General features: G+C 57.0%; 1 protein-coding gene across 1 annotated transcript; it reads right to left on the minus strand.

Moving 5' to 3' along the window:
• Positions 1-51: 51 nt before the first annotated feature.
• Positions 52-11,608, minus strand: PCIF1 (phosphorylated CTD interacting factor 1). The gene is made up of 17 exons (XM_045804783.2): positions 11,453-11,608; positions 9,253-9,422; positions 7,738-7,880; positions 7,524-7,648; positions 6,282-6,419; positions 5,958-6,088; positions 5,672-5,826; positions 4,916-5,063; positions 4,725-4,808; positions 4,380-4,479; positions 3,161-3,323; positions 2,320-2,492; positions 2,045-2,131; positions 1,775-1,959; positions 987-1,080; positions 716-891; positions 52-590 (listed from the first exon to the last, which is right to left on the minus strand). The coding sequence occupies exons 3-17, from the start codon at positions 7,859-7,861 to the stop codon at positions 362-364; spliced, it is 2,112 nt and encodes a 703-aa protein (XP_045660739.2). The 5' UTR covers positions 7,862-7,880; positions 9,253-9,422; positions 11,453-11,608; the 3' UTR covers positions 52-361.
• Positions 11,609-13,469: the final 1,861 nt, after the last annotated feature.

Genomic DNA, 13,469 nt, shown 5'->3' on the forward strand with positions numbered 1-13,469 from the left:
CAGGACTAGCTCCAGGTTCTCCGCCTTCTCTGCCCTCAAGACCCTCACACATTCTTAGGGGGGTTTCTGTATTTCCTTTTACAAATGAAACAAGATGGCGATAAGATGGTAGGGATTGGGGGGGAGGAAGGGAAGGGATAGGACCTATTTACACGGGAGTTGGAGTGAGTTTGAGGTGAGGAGTTGGGGGATCGGGCAGGGAGGGGGAGCCCTGGCAGAGCCATAATCTTCCTATGACACTGGCAGCCTGAGTCCTGCTGCCACCTCAGGGGGAGGGTCCTGGGGTCTGCTCAGCCCCAAGAGGCCTGAGTCCCAGCAGTCCATACCAGCACCCTGGGGCTCCTCCTCCCCGCAAGATGTGTTAAGTGGGGTGAGGCTCGCGGCTAGGGCCCTGTTCGCGGCCCGAGTCCCGGTCCTTGTTCTCCGAGGAAGAGGAGGAGGAGCCGGAGCCATGGCTGCGGCCTGACTGCCGGTAGGCTGTACTCAGCTCCTGCAGCCGCTCAGGCGTCGGCCCCCACTTGGCAAAGCCAGGGTCGTTCTGTAGGAAGAGCACGGCCGTGTTGTGGACGGCCTTGTAGTGCATTTCTTCCCTGTGGACGAAGGAGCAGTTCAGGGTGGGGCTTGGCCTGGTGTGATCAGCCTGGCCTTCCTCCTCCACCCCCCCATCCCCCTCCACCCCCCCGTCCCCCTCCCCCCGCCCTCCCCGGGCACCCACTTCTTGCAGACATGCTGGGAGCCACTGCGGTACTCGTGTTCGAAGGCAGGCAGGACCAGCTGGTGGCGTTTGAAGCGGCTCTGCTCCATGCGGGTGAGCGCCGGCGTGGGGGGTTCTCGCCACTCGGGGATGAACACGATGAAGGACAGGGGCTCTGGTGAGCTCTCAAGCAATTTCTATGGGAGGGGGCACGGGGACATCAAAGACTGCCCTCCAGGTGGCTGGCAATCTTGCTTGCCACCCCCACCCCCACTCGCAGCAGCACACCCACCTCGAAGTGAGAGACCATGGCATCCATGAGCTCCTCGCAGAACGGAGGGTTGGCCTCAAAGGAACCACTCAGCGGGGAGAAATCCAGGCAGGGCCTGGGGACAGAGGTGAGCATTCTAAGTCCTACCAGGACCCAGGCCCTCCACCACAAAGAGATGCCGCCCCCAAGCTGTTGAAGGGATGGGCCCTGGTCAGGCCATAGGCCAACATTCACCCTTCATTCATCCTGGGACGAGGCATGGCCAACTCCATTGAAGGCTGAGGATGGAGAGGCTCAGTGACTTGCCCACCAAGCCACTTAGTGGAAGGGCTAGGGCTCAAACCCAGTTCGGACTCCGCGGCCACCACGGCCAAGCCCCAGCCAGGAGTTCCCCGGCTGCTGAGCCTTCCCTCTTGTTGGCCCAGGCCTGTCTTCCAACTGGAAGCTTTGTCTCCTCCTTTCACCCGTGCTCACTCCCCTCCACTCTCGCGCGTTAGTCTGTAAGGTCTCGGACAACTGAATTACCACTTCCCGTGCCCTCAGTGCCTGGACCATGTGCTCCTACCCCAACCTGGGCTAATTCACCGAGAAACCCACAGGCAGGGTTAGGGGCTATCACAGGTTCCTGGAAGTACAGCGACCAGCCCAAGGTCACACAGCTAGCAAGGCGTGAAGGCAGGACTACACCCAACACTGCCCAGTTCCCAAACCCTGAAGCATTAGGAAGTAGCCGGCCCAGGTGGGATCTCTGCTGTAGAGGAGCCCTTCCTGGGCCTGAGCAGAAGGGCCCAAGAGCCCCCGGCTCTCACCCGCGGGAGCCGAAGTAGCCGTCTGTGTCCGGGAAGGCAGAGCAGTACTGACGGAAGTAGCAGTTGAGGGGCGAGGCGAAGCACTCAAAGCTGACGCCGAAGAGCCGGTGGAGGGCCTCAAAGACGTGCACGGGCAGCGATCCCTGCAGGCCTGTCCCCTCGTAGAGGCCCACGCCAAACATCATCTGCACAGTGGCCACCGTCAGCCTCCGGGGCTCAGCCCTCCCCCGCCCTCTAGAGGAGCCCTCCCCTGCTGCCCCAGGCCTGTACCTGGTACCGTCGGAGGAGACACCAGACTCGGGGCAGGAACCTCTCAAAGGCAGAGTCGTCAATGCAGCTGTAGCGGTAAAGCAGCCACTGTGGGACAGAGAGCAATGGCCTTCAACAGCGCTCCCTCCCTCCCTCCCTCCCTCATCACTGGCCTCCCGCTGAGGACCCGGGCTCCAGAAGGAGTCAGGCCTCCCGCTGAGGACCCGGGCTCCAGAAGGAGTCAGCCCTCCCTCCTCCCCTCTGGGGACCTGCCTCCCCTTCGCCCCAGCTCTTACCAGCTTGCTGAAGTAGTTGCGGCTGACCTTGACCATCTCTCCCTTATACCGGATGCAGACCACATTATTCTCCATATGCATCTCCACGCTGGGCATGGGGGGTGCAGACACGGCCAGCCGCACTGGGTAACAGTACACCAGGCGGGGCTCCACTTCTGGGGCCTCCACCTCCTCTGCAGGCAGGGAGAGCAGTGAGGGGCCGCCTGCCCCAGCTCTGCTAATTCTCACCCCGACAGCCTCAGTGCCTACTGCGTGCTGGGTGCGTCCCATGCGTGTCCCAGTAACCAGGGGAGGTAAGTCTCGTCCCGCAGAGGAGCAGAAGGCGGCTCAGACGGTTTGGTAACAACGTTAACAGCCAAGCAGTTGGCAGGGGCAAGAGATGGTGGCTTGGGTCAACGTGCTCTGTACTGACACAGGCCCCCAGTTTGCCAGACAGGAGTAGGAGAACTACATTGCTCTCCTAGGGATTACGATACCTTACTTAGGGAGCTTTCTGGGCCAAGCACTCTTAGTTACCCCTGAGTTCACATAGGGGCCTGTAGCCAGGCACTAGACCGCGGTGTGGGGAGCCTGGGGCTGGCAGAGATGTAAACACAAGTCCACCTCACTGCCTACCCCCGGCCTGTCTTCACCACCTTCTGGCTCCCCCTTTCCCCAGCCCTTCTCCAGTTCCTACAGGAGGGTGAAACCCCTGAGCCCAAGGACAGCAGGTCCTGCCCCAGACGTTGCTGGGGGAAATGGGCTTCCCCAAACCAGCCTGTGGCCTGGAGGCTCAGCCTTGCCTGTCCCTTCAGTCAGGGCCCAGGAAACAGAGTTGACGGCCTCACCGCTGGCTCCCTACCTGGGATGTTGTTTTCCTTGAGGATGGCAAGGTGCTTCTCACGGATCCGCTTGACATACTCCAGGGAGATGTGGTAGATCTTACTACAGATGCCCTCCACGGAGTCCTTAGCTGCGGCTGACACGTGGGGGCCGCACTGCCTCCGCAGGTGCTCCAGGCGGTCCTGGAGGAGACACTCCTGATCAGGGCTCTAGGGGGCTGGTGGGGGAGGGCTGGTGGGTGCCAGCAGTCCTCGTTTTGAAACCAGCTCTGCTACTCAACTAGCTGTGTCCCTTGGACCAGTCCCTTGGCATCTCTGAATCTTATTCCTCAACTGTTAAGGGAACACAAAATACTCACCGCATAAGGCAGTTTGAGTATGAAATGGGATCATTCCCATTACGGGCTTAACCAGGCCCCTGGCATAAAGCAAGTGTCCAATAAATGCCAGCACCTACAGTGGGGCTTACACTGCACCAGATCCCATAACTGCTGGGGACACAGACAAACCAGGCACAGTCCCCGCTTATAAAGCATCCGCCATCTACCGGGGGAAGAGACCATTACAAAATGGGGTCCTTGGTCACTGCAGATTTGAAATCTGAGCTTTTAGCAACTGATGAGGCTTTAAGCATTTGTCGTTTTGCTGAATCACGTGTGAAAGTGATGAGTGAAAATGAGTCACTCTGGCTAGTGAGTACACCTACCTTTGTCACTCTACGTGTCAAGTACAGTTACTATCATGAAGTGCGAAACCTTGTCTCTTGTGAAAAATGGTCCTGAAAAGAAAGCCCATTGCTAGTGCTGGTGGGGAGTCAGAAGTGGCGGGTCTGGGCCAGAAAACAGAATCGCTGTGGACACAGCAATGCAGGGCACCGAATCCGGGGCCCACTCTTCACTGTGCTGAGCGCACACACCCGAGCAAAGGCAGTTTGTCCACCTGTGTCCAAAAGTCTATTCAAGGGAGATGTCTGACATCCATTACGTTGAAAAGGCAGTTACTTAAGGTGTGTGGCCAAGCACAGGATTCCATTAAGAACCTTAATGGAGACTGTCTTTAGGACGGAGCCAGGAGCCTGGACAAACCTCTCTACGGGCGGAAGTTGGGGGACCGATGAGCATCAGAGGTCTGCTGAACAGCACAACGGGCTGCCGTGGGCACAACGGGCGGCCTAGGCAGGCAGCTGGAGGAAGGAGCCACAGAGCCTTTCCGCCGGCCTCCTCACCCGGGGCCACTCACCATGTAGTCCTCCTTGGAGGCCGAGTGGTCCTTCCGCAGCCAGCTGAAGGTGTCCTCCACGTTCCATTTGACCACCTTCCTGCTGTCGGGGGACGCACTCCTGCCGGTTGAGGGCGCGTAATGGAGCCAGCGGTCGGGTATTTGCTCCACACTTGCTCCCCCTACCCCACCTGCACTGACATTTGGCCATCAAGGCTTCCCTCACAGTCCTTGGGCTGCCTTTGGGAGCCGACCCTCCTCCTGCCACCAAGAGCCATGACTGAGCCCCATGAGATGGGCCAGAGAACCCAGGACCTCCCCACCCTGATCACCCACCCAGCCTGTGGCGGGCAGGAGAGAGCAAACCTGGATTCAATAAGCCGCCTCGCAGCTTCTGCGTATTTAAAGAGCAGGCGCTTGGCTTCCTCCCGGAACTTGATTCGGGATAACCTGGGACAGGGAGCAGGCGGATGTGAGGCCTTCTATAAAGGACTGGCCACACACACCCAGCCCCCCCCCCCCCCCCACCGGGGTTGGCCCCAGCTGTGGGCCTGTACCTGATGGGAATGTCATTCATGATTTCACGAAACATGGAAGGTGACACGACCGGTTCACAGTTGCTCGGCAACAGGGGGTCAGAGCCTTTATCCACAACCTTGCGCTCCAGCATCCAGCGGTTGAAAGATTCTCGAGGGGGCTCGATGCCTGCAGGACAGACGAGCCGGTGAAGGTCTGGCTCAGCCGCCTCCCCGCAGGCCCGGCACACGGGAGGTGTGCAGGCACCGGGCGGGCCGCTGTAAACGGCACAGCCCACTCTGTGAGGAGCACCTCCCCTAGGCAGCATCTCCCCAGGAAGACTCTGAGAATCTCCAGTTTTCTACAGAGTGTCCATAAACGTTACTTAGGGGAAAAGAGAAACACTACATTTTAGCAAAGTTCAGCAGGCTTCTTTACTAAGGAACAAAAGCCGCAGCCTCCTGAGGACTCCCACTTCCTCCTCGGAGCAGCAATGCCGCGAGGTACAGGTACTTGTGTTTTTCTGCCCGCTTACAGACACACAAAAAGGCCTCACGCGTACCTGACAAACAGTAAGCATTCTGGAAGTGTGAATGATGGCTTTTGCGGTTACTGATGCCAGCCTTCCTGTGAGCAGTTAGCGGAGCTCGGGTCCAGCAGGCCTGCGCCCTGCACAGCCCACGCTCTCAACCACTAGGCTCCACTGCGCCATTCCCCCGCCCAGCCGCTCCAGCCCAGCTCCTGGCTGGGGGGAAGAGGGGTGGAAACAAGGGTCCCGAGGCCCCGGAGGCAGTTACCCTCTCGCTGCTGGCACAGCTCCCGGTAGTGCTGCCGGAGCTTGAGGATGAGCTGGGAGCGAAGCAGCTCCACCTCGGGGTGCGGGGGCAGCACCTCTGAAGGGCCCCGGTGCTTGATGACAGCATTGGTCTGGATGTCCAGATCCCAGTACACCCTTGGGGCACAAAAAGGAGCAAAGAGGAAAGTAGAGGAAAGGGAGGAAGGGTGCCCGGCCTGCCACCGCACCCCACGGTCCCGGGCGGCATCAACGATGGATGGCCCAAAGCCAATCAGCGGGGGACTCACTCAGTGGGTCGGAGGAGAGCTGCCTGCTGTTTATCTTCAGGGGATGTCCCCCACATCTTCAGCGTTGGGGTTCCTGGGATACTGGGGGAGCTAGGCACCGATGGGCCTGTGGGTGTCACGGGGATTTCAATCTAGAGAAAAAAGCAAAAGACACCAGGGTCAGGAGAGCTGGCCTACGGCTACTGCACCAGTGCAGCTGGGGAGCTGTGCCCCAGGCCCCCTCCTGACCAACCTGCCACTGCCCAGCCCTTGCCGGGAACCTGCTGGCTGCCCACCTGGGGCAGCCGCTTACCAGCCACGTCCTCACAGCCCGCAGACACTCACCTTGGGCTTCTTCACACCATTGCCGCTTGGCTGCTCTTCCGAGAGCCGCCGCTTTCGGGGCTTGTTCTCGGCCGGGGGGGTTTCCACCAAGCTTGAGTCTTGGGGCAGTGGGGTCGCATTCAGCCCCAAAGGGTCCGACTGGTGGAGGGAAACCAGCAGAGTTGCAATGGGAGGCAGTGGCTTAGGAGTCCCAGTAATATGAAATCCTGACGCCCTCCTGCCCCCTGCTCCCACTGCTCTGAAAAGAGCAAAGGGGGCTGGGATGCAGAAAGAACGTTGGGCTCCACTCCTGCCTGCCTCTTGCAACCGTGTGACCTTGGGAGAGCGCCATCCCTTCCTAATTTCCTCGCCTTCAAAATGGCCATGCTAAACAGACCCAACCTCCTGTGGGGAAGATGTCAATGAGTCCATGAATATGACCAGTTTAATAGGACATCTGGCACGAGAGGAACCCTCTGTACATGTTAATTTCTCCTCCTTAAACATGAGAATGAGAGGAATAAAGGAAAAAACTCAAGCCCTGTGGATGAAATTCCTTTGGTGACCCCGAGAATGAGGGATGGTAGGCAGGGTGGCCCTTAAATCACATCGGGTTTGAGTTCAGCTCTGCCGCTTACTGGCTCGAGGTCTTAGGCCAGTCCTTTCCCATCTCTGACCCTCAGTGTCTTCATCTGCAAAATGGAGGTGTCAACTGGCTTGATTATGCCCAGTGAGAAAAGTCACCCCACCTGATAAGGATCGAAAAGCCCCTGTTCCTGCCAGACGGCAGCCCTCACATGGACACTTCCGTTCCTAGAACCCGCTTCTCCCCTCTGACAACTTTCACTTCACTAACTTTGTCACCTTAAATGCTAATTCAAGGAGAAGCATTCCCTGTTCCCTCCCTGCGAGTGGACCAGGGTCCCTGGTGTAGCCTAACACTAGTCTTCATGCACGTGCCACACTGCGATCCTGCGGGCTCCTCAGTAGACTGCGGGCCCCCCGAGAGTACAAGGGCAGAACCAGTTGCTCACAACTGCACCACAGGCACAGTACCCAACAGGGAGTTCAAATTCAGTATCACAATTACAATCATCTCTTTACGTGTCAATCTCTCCTATTCGAGTGTAGGTTCCATGTGCATGTCACTGTATCCCCAGGTCCCGAAACGGAGTTAGGTGCATAATAGCTGCTCGAGATAGATTTGGGGAAGGCCCAGATGCTAGAAGCTGCTCTGGAGCCCTGCCCTGGGCTGGCACTCACGATCACGTCATGCTGGCCCAGCACAGGCATCTCCCACAGGGACTGGTTGGTGAATCGGTTGAAGTAGTAGGGACGGTTCTCCCTCCGGCTCCAGCACTTCTCCCAGCCCGCATGCACCAACTCCTCTGCAAACAAGCATGGAACCCAGCCGGGGTCAGGGCTGCTCCTGAGGCATCCTTCCTACCCGCCACCCTACCCTGCCCCTCGCCAGTACCTGGGAGGTCCTGCACCAGGCGGATGGGCTTTGGAGAACAGGGCTGGCTCTGATTGGAGGTGCCCGGGGAGTGACTCAGCAGGGACGCTTCCTCCCGGGGACTGCCGTGATTCTCATTGGCCATCTCAGCACCCACACCGGACCTGCCACACAGAGGACCGAAGGGTGTCAGGCCAGCAGGGCATGGAGGTCAGCTCCACCCCTCACCCACCAATTACAATCCACTGAGGGCTCCATTGACCACTTGGAAACATGAAGAAATCAATCTAGTCCTGTCCCTGGAGGGCCAGTGTGGTACCAGAGGAACCCTGGGATCTAAGTCGCAGTTTCCTCTACTGTAAAATGGGTGCACTCCTGTTGCTCCTTCTGCCCGACATACTCTCCCCATTTCTCAGCCTCGCTTGTCAGGACATTTACATGCTCCAGGAAGCGTTCCTGGACTCCACCCCCCACCCCCCACCCCCAAGGGAGGTGGTCAGAGCCCCTCCGCAGGGCCAAGAAAACCTCCACTGTGGCACTCAGTCCTATCAGCTGGGTTTGTCTACCCATCAGACGGTCAGAAGAACTGAGTCCAGTTCATCTCCCCAGTGCTCAGCAGGGTACCTGGACCCAATAGGAACTCTATTCAATCCACAAATATTTACAAAGCACGGAGTGGCAGAGAAGACAGAATAGGGTCTGCCCTTGAGAAGCTATTCCCACAAAAAAGAACAGTAAATCCTCCTCTTTCCTGTCCCTATCCAATAAAACCTAACTGGAACAGAGTGCGGCCCAAAGGGGACATGGCATCTAAGTGGCTGCCTCATTCTGTGCTTCAGGACAGGAAACAATTTGTTGCTGAAGAAACCAGCAGGACTGAGAAGAAATATCTAATTCAGTCCTTCCTAATCCTCAGGTGAAAATGTACTTTAAGTACCAGGAAGCAGGTCAGCTCCTTCAGATTTGTATTCCCCATGACCCCCACCCAAAACACATCCAGCACAAGCCTCGATGGCCAGTGATTCCCGACCTGGCTGTTCACTCCTAGGGGCCCAACCGAGATTGGACGGGTGATCCCAAAGTTGTTCTCAATATGCCACAGCACCCAAAGAAATCATTTACCCACAAAAAGAGCACAAAGGCATGTTGAAACATCAGTTATCTTTGCTTGCTGAAATTTTATCAATTCATTGTGGTCACACTGATTATCTCATGATGATCAGAAGCTCGGATTGGCTGTTGACAACATCATAGGAATCACTGGGACATTAATTTTATTTGTACACTCAGTCATAGATGTCTTCATTAATTTGGAAAGGGAAAAGTGAACGGTTACTTTGTTGGTACAGTTTGGTAGTAAAAAATGCACAGAGCAAGAGGACATACATACAACCAAAGGCGGCCGTGATAACAGAAAGGTTCGGAACCACTAACCGAGGGGAGAAAAAGCTTGATTCTCTGGGGAGGAGGGATTCCCGGTGCCTTGGGGCTGAGCCCATACGTCTCAAGCCTGAAAAAGGTCCCTCTTTTTCTCACCCTCTGGGGTCTGCAACGCTAGCATGAGAGGGTTTTCTTCTCCAACCGGATGGACCCCCACGTCACAGGGTCCCACAGCAGCAGGGGGGCTGCAGGAAGGCTCAGCACAGGTGGGTAGGCTGGTCAGCAGTAGAGTGGACGGGGGCCCAGGGAATTCCTTGCATCAGCAACTGCAGAGCAAACAGAAGAAGAGAGAGTCACGGACCTGTGAAATGCTGCAGTGCAGGGACAACAGCAAGAGGGCAGTGACACAGAGCACGTCAGGAGCCCCCAGGACAGGGCGGGGGACACTGTGGGAGACCTGGGGATTTAAGGGACGAAAATGATACTTCTCAAACTTTGCAAACCATAAGGTTCACCTTCATGGACTTGCAGCCTGCAGTCACACAGGCCCCATGTTGAGGAGGGGCCTAAGCCTGGTTTCATGCTCTACGATTGCTGTCTCGAAGTTTTTAATAAATTTTTAATAAGGGGGCCGTGTTTTCATTTTGCGCACTGGACCCCACAAATTGTGTAGCTGCTCCTATCAACCAAAATAGCCCTAAGACAAGAGAAAAGTGAACATACCATTTGGTCCTTGAACAACACCGGTCTGACCCGCGTGGGTCCACTTACAGGCAGTTTTTTCAATACAATGTGCTATTATAAACGTATTTACACTTGCTTATGATTTCCTTAGTAACATTTTCTTTTCGCTATCTGACTTTATTGTAACAATACACTGTATAATACACATAATATACAAAACCCATGTTCATCCACTATGTTACCAGTAAGGCTTCCGGTCAACAGCAGGCTATTAGTAAAGCTAAGCGGAGTTGAAAGTTCTACTGGGATTTCCAATTGTGCCGGGACCGGTGCCCCTAACCGCTGTGTTGTTCAAGGGCCAACTGTACATATCACAGCTCCAGGGCACGCTCCCCAGCCACCCACAGTGATCGAAAAACACACTTCGTTGAATCAATCTTTTAAAACCACAATAATCATACATGCAATGCATTATGTAACACAGCACGTTCATCTTTATTGACAGTTTCCCCAACAAATATCGTGTGACACTGATGCACCACGTAGCTGAACTACGCAGAGGCAGCAAGAACAGCACAGCTTAGTGGCCAAATGGGGACACTGCAGTGTTTTCAAAGCCGACTGTGCATCACGAGGGCTTGTCAAACAATTCAGATTCCTGTCCCTCACTTCACGTCCTAGGAGTCAGGAATGGGGAGGGGAAATACACAACAATTTGTACTTTTTAAACGCACCCCAAAAGGTGGGACTGGGAAACGGGATGACAACTTTTACACCACTTCAAACCTTTACCAATTTTTTACGATTAAAAGAGTTTTCTTAATTTCCCAGGTGATTTGGAAGCAGCAGGTCGGCGGCCGAAGAACCCGCTCTGGGTTTGGGCAGACCCGAGGTCCAGGTCCTTCTGCCGCTTTCCGACTTACAAACAGGAATCATTCGACCTCTGCAGTCTCTATACGTAGAGCCTAGCGTATTGTACGCTTTGAGTAAGAAATAACTCTATTATTAAGACAATGTTTTTATTTATCCAAAGGCTCCCCGGCCCCCGCGCATACCGCAGTCTGACAGCGCCGACCAGCTTAATAAACAACTGTATCTGCGCAACCCGAGGAACCCACCAGAAGGAAAAGAACCCGGTTACGGGATTGGAGAAAGATGGGGCGGGACCATCTCAGTAATGCACCAATCAGAAACCTCTGAATCAGGAGGGCGGAGTCAAAGGGCTTGCAAAATGCGCAGGCGCGGGGGCCGCTCAAGGAGGGAGCTCCCCCACCCGAGCGCGCGCACACCTTCCCCTCCCCCCAACCCCAGCGGGGGCGGGCTGTTTGGCGCGCGCGCGCCGGCCCATCTCCCGGGCTCCGCCCCCCGCCCCACCGCGCGCTCCCGCCCCCGGGCTGAGGCGACTCAGAGTCGGAGCCCGACACAAAGGCGGTGGCGGCGGCAGCAGCGGAGGGGCCCTAGAGGCCGCTCCGCCCGCGCTCTCCGGGCCCACCTCCCTCACCCAAGCCACCGGCCCGGCCGCCCACCCGCGGGCCTAAGATGGCGGCGGCGGCAGAGACAGGGCAAGCGGTGGCCCCGAGCGGAAAGCGCCGGAGGGGCAGCGCTGCCCGGCTTCGGATCCCCGGACCCCGGAGCGGCTCGCGGCGGGACCATGGCTTCCTGGGGCTCTTACCTGCCCGGAGCGGACTCGAGGGGACGCGGCTACACGTTCTGCTCGACCTCCTGTTTTGCCGCCTCCGCCTCGCCCTCCCCAGCGCCGCTGCCGCCATCTTGTGTCCCGGGCCGGGACTCCGCGCTGCGCATGCGCTGGTACCGCCTCTGAGGGACCTCGCCGCTGCCAAGCCGCCATCTTGAGTGTGGCAGGACCGGCCGACTCCACAGACCCTGCTTGCTTTCGGCCCCCTCCCCTTCCGTCCTTCTCTGTTGCTCCTTGCGGGTCTCAGGAGGGCACGGGAGCTTCGCAGTTTGTGGGGGTGTGGACTAAGGAAGGAACGAGCTCACAAGCACGCTCCCTGCCTCAGTTTCCCCCCCCCCCCCCCCACCGCGAGCACAGCCGCCGGGGCTGGAGAACCTGGGTGGGAGGTGCACCGCCTGGGCCGGACTGAGAGTGCGCACCGGGGGGCGCGGGGCGGGCTGGGAACCTGCGGCGCTCGGCAAAGGCGCCGACCCGGGGGCGGAGTTGTGGTGACGCCGCTCTGGGCGTAGCAGGGACCTGGGTCCTAGCTCCGGCGGGGCTCTGCCACTTAAACGTCCAGTCGCTTGCCCTGTCTGGGCCTCTGTCAGGAATGTTTTCCGGCCATTTTCCATATCCAGGATGCATGCAAATCGAACCTTCCCCCACTGTGGGGCTACATAAGTTACAAGTGCTCGTGAGTAGAAGAAACTAAAAACAGCGTGGGAGACATAAAAAAGGGCTTTGGCAAATTTAGGAAATCATTAACTAAATGCATCAGAGGGGCTCTCCCAGCACTGACGTACCTATGGCTACTAGTTGCGGTGCTAAGCCCCACTGAGCGCTCAGACCGGCCACAAAGGTTAGCCACAGCAGGAGATGCCGTTGCTAGGTGCCCCACTGCCGGCTCCCCGCCGGCTTCTTGGGTGGGGGCGGGCCGGCTCGCTAGCTCCACCTCCCTCGTGCAGCCTTAGGAAACCGATGGACTCCACAGTAGCTTGAGAGGAACGCAAGGTTGCCACCTGCTGTTGGCCTGGCGCTTCCCGAGCGGAGCCAGAGGTTGCAGGTACCCGAGCTGGGCAGCAGCCTCCGCCGTCCGTGGTGCCTGGCCCCGTGCAGCCGGCTGGGCTTGGGGGAGTGTCAACAAAGCCGGAGGCAGCCGTACGAACTAGGGTATTCATCAGTCCGGCTCGGTTTCTTTTTTTTTTTTTTTTAAAGATTTTATTTATTTATGTGACAGAGAGACAGCCAGCGAGAGAGGGAACACAGCAGGGGGAGTGGGAGAGGAAGAAGCAGGCTCACAGCAGAGGAGCCCGATGTGGGGACTCGATCCCGGCACGCCAGGATCACGCCCTGAGCCGAAGGCAGACGCCTTAACGACTGCGCTACCCAGGCGCCCCCCGGCTCGGTTTCGAACCCTGCGACTCCATCCCAGGTGTGTGGCCTTGAGGAAGTTGTTCCACCTCTTTAAGCTTTAGTTTCCTCTAATGGAAGCTAAGTCCGCCTGCCTCCTAAAGGTTTGGTGAGAATTAACTGGATGACGCCTGTGAAGTACTCAGCACATGTGGTACCTGGCATTTAGTAAACGTTAGCTAGTACCGCCTCGCAGGGTTATGAGGATCGCTCCACGGAGATTCGAGCCCTCCAAAAATACACTTGCCCAATGAGGTAGGTGAAGCCAGTCCTGCGCTCACAGAGTATTCTGTTCACTCGGGAAGCTTAATAGGAAATCAGGTGCCTGGTCCCCACCTCACACCTACACCAGGGACCACATGTTCTGCTCTCCCCAGGACAGTCTTGATTTTATGTCTGCTGTCCTGGCATAATTAGTAATATTGCCTCCTTTCTCAAAAATGCCCTGGTTTGGACAATAAATTATATGGTCACTCCAGACTTACAGAATGCCCAGTTTTGCGAGCTCCCCGGCTAGTTCTTACACTGGAGTGTGAACACCATATAGTCACTGCGGTCTGTTCGTCTCTTATGCTTTCAAAGTATCTTTTCAGTTGTTGCTCAG

The sequence above is a fragment of the Ursus americanus genome, chromosome 22, assembly GCF_024610735.1.
Source record: "Ursus americanus isolate L20-20 chromosome 22, mUrsAme1.1.p, whole genome shotgun sequence".
In the NCBI taxonomy this organism is placed as follows: Eukaryota; Metazoa; Chordata; class Mammalia; order Carnivora; family Ursidae; genus Ursus; species Ursus americanus.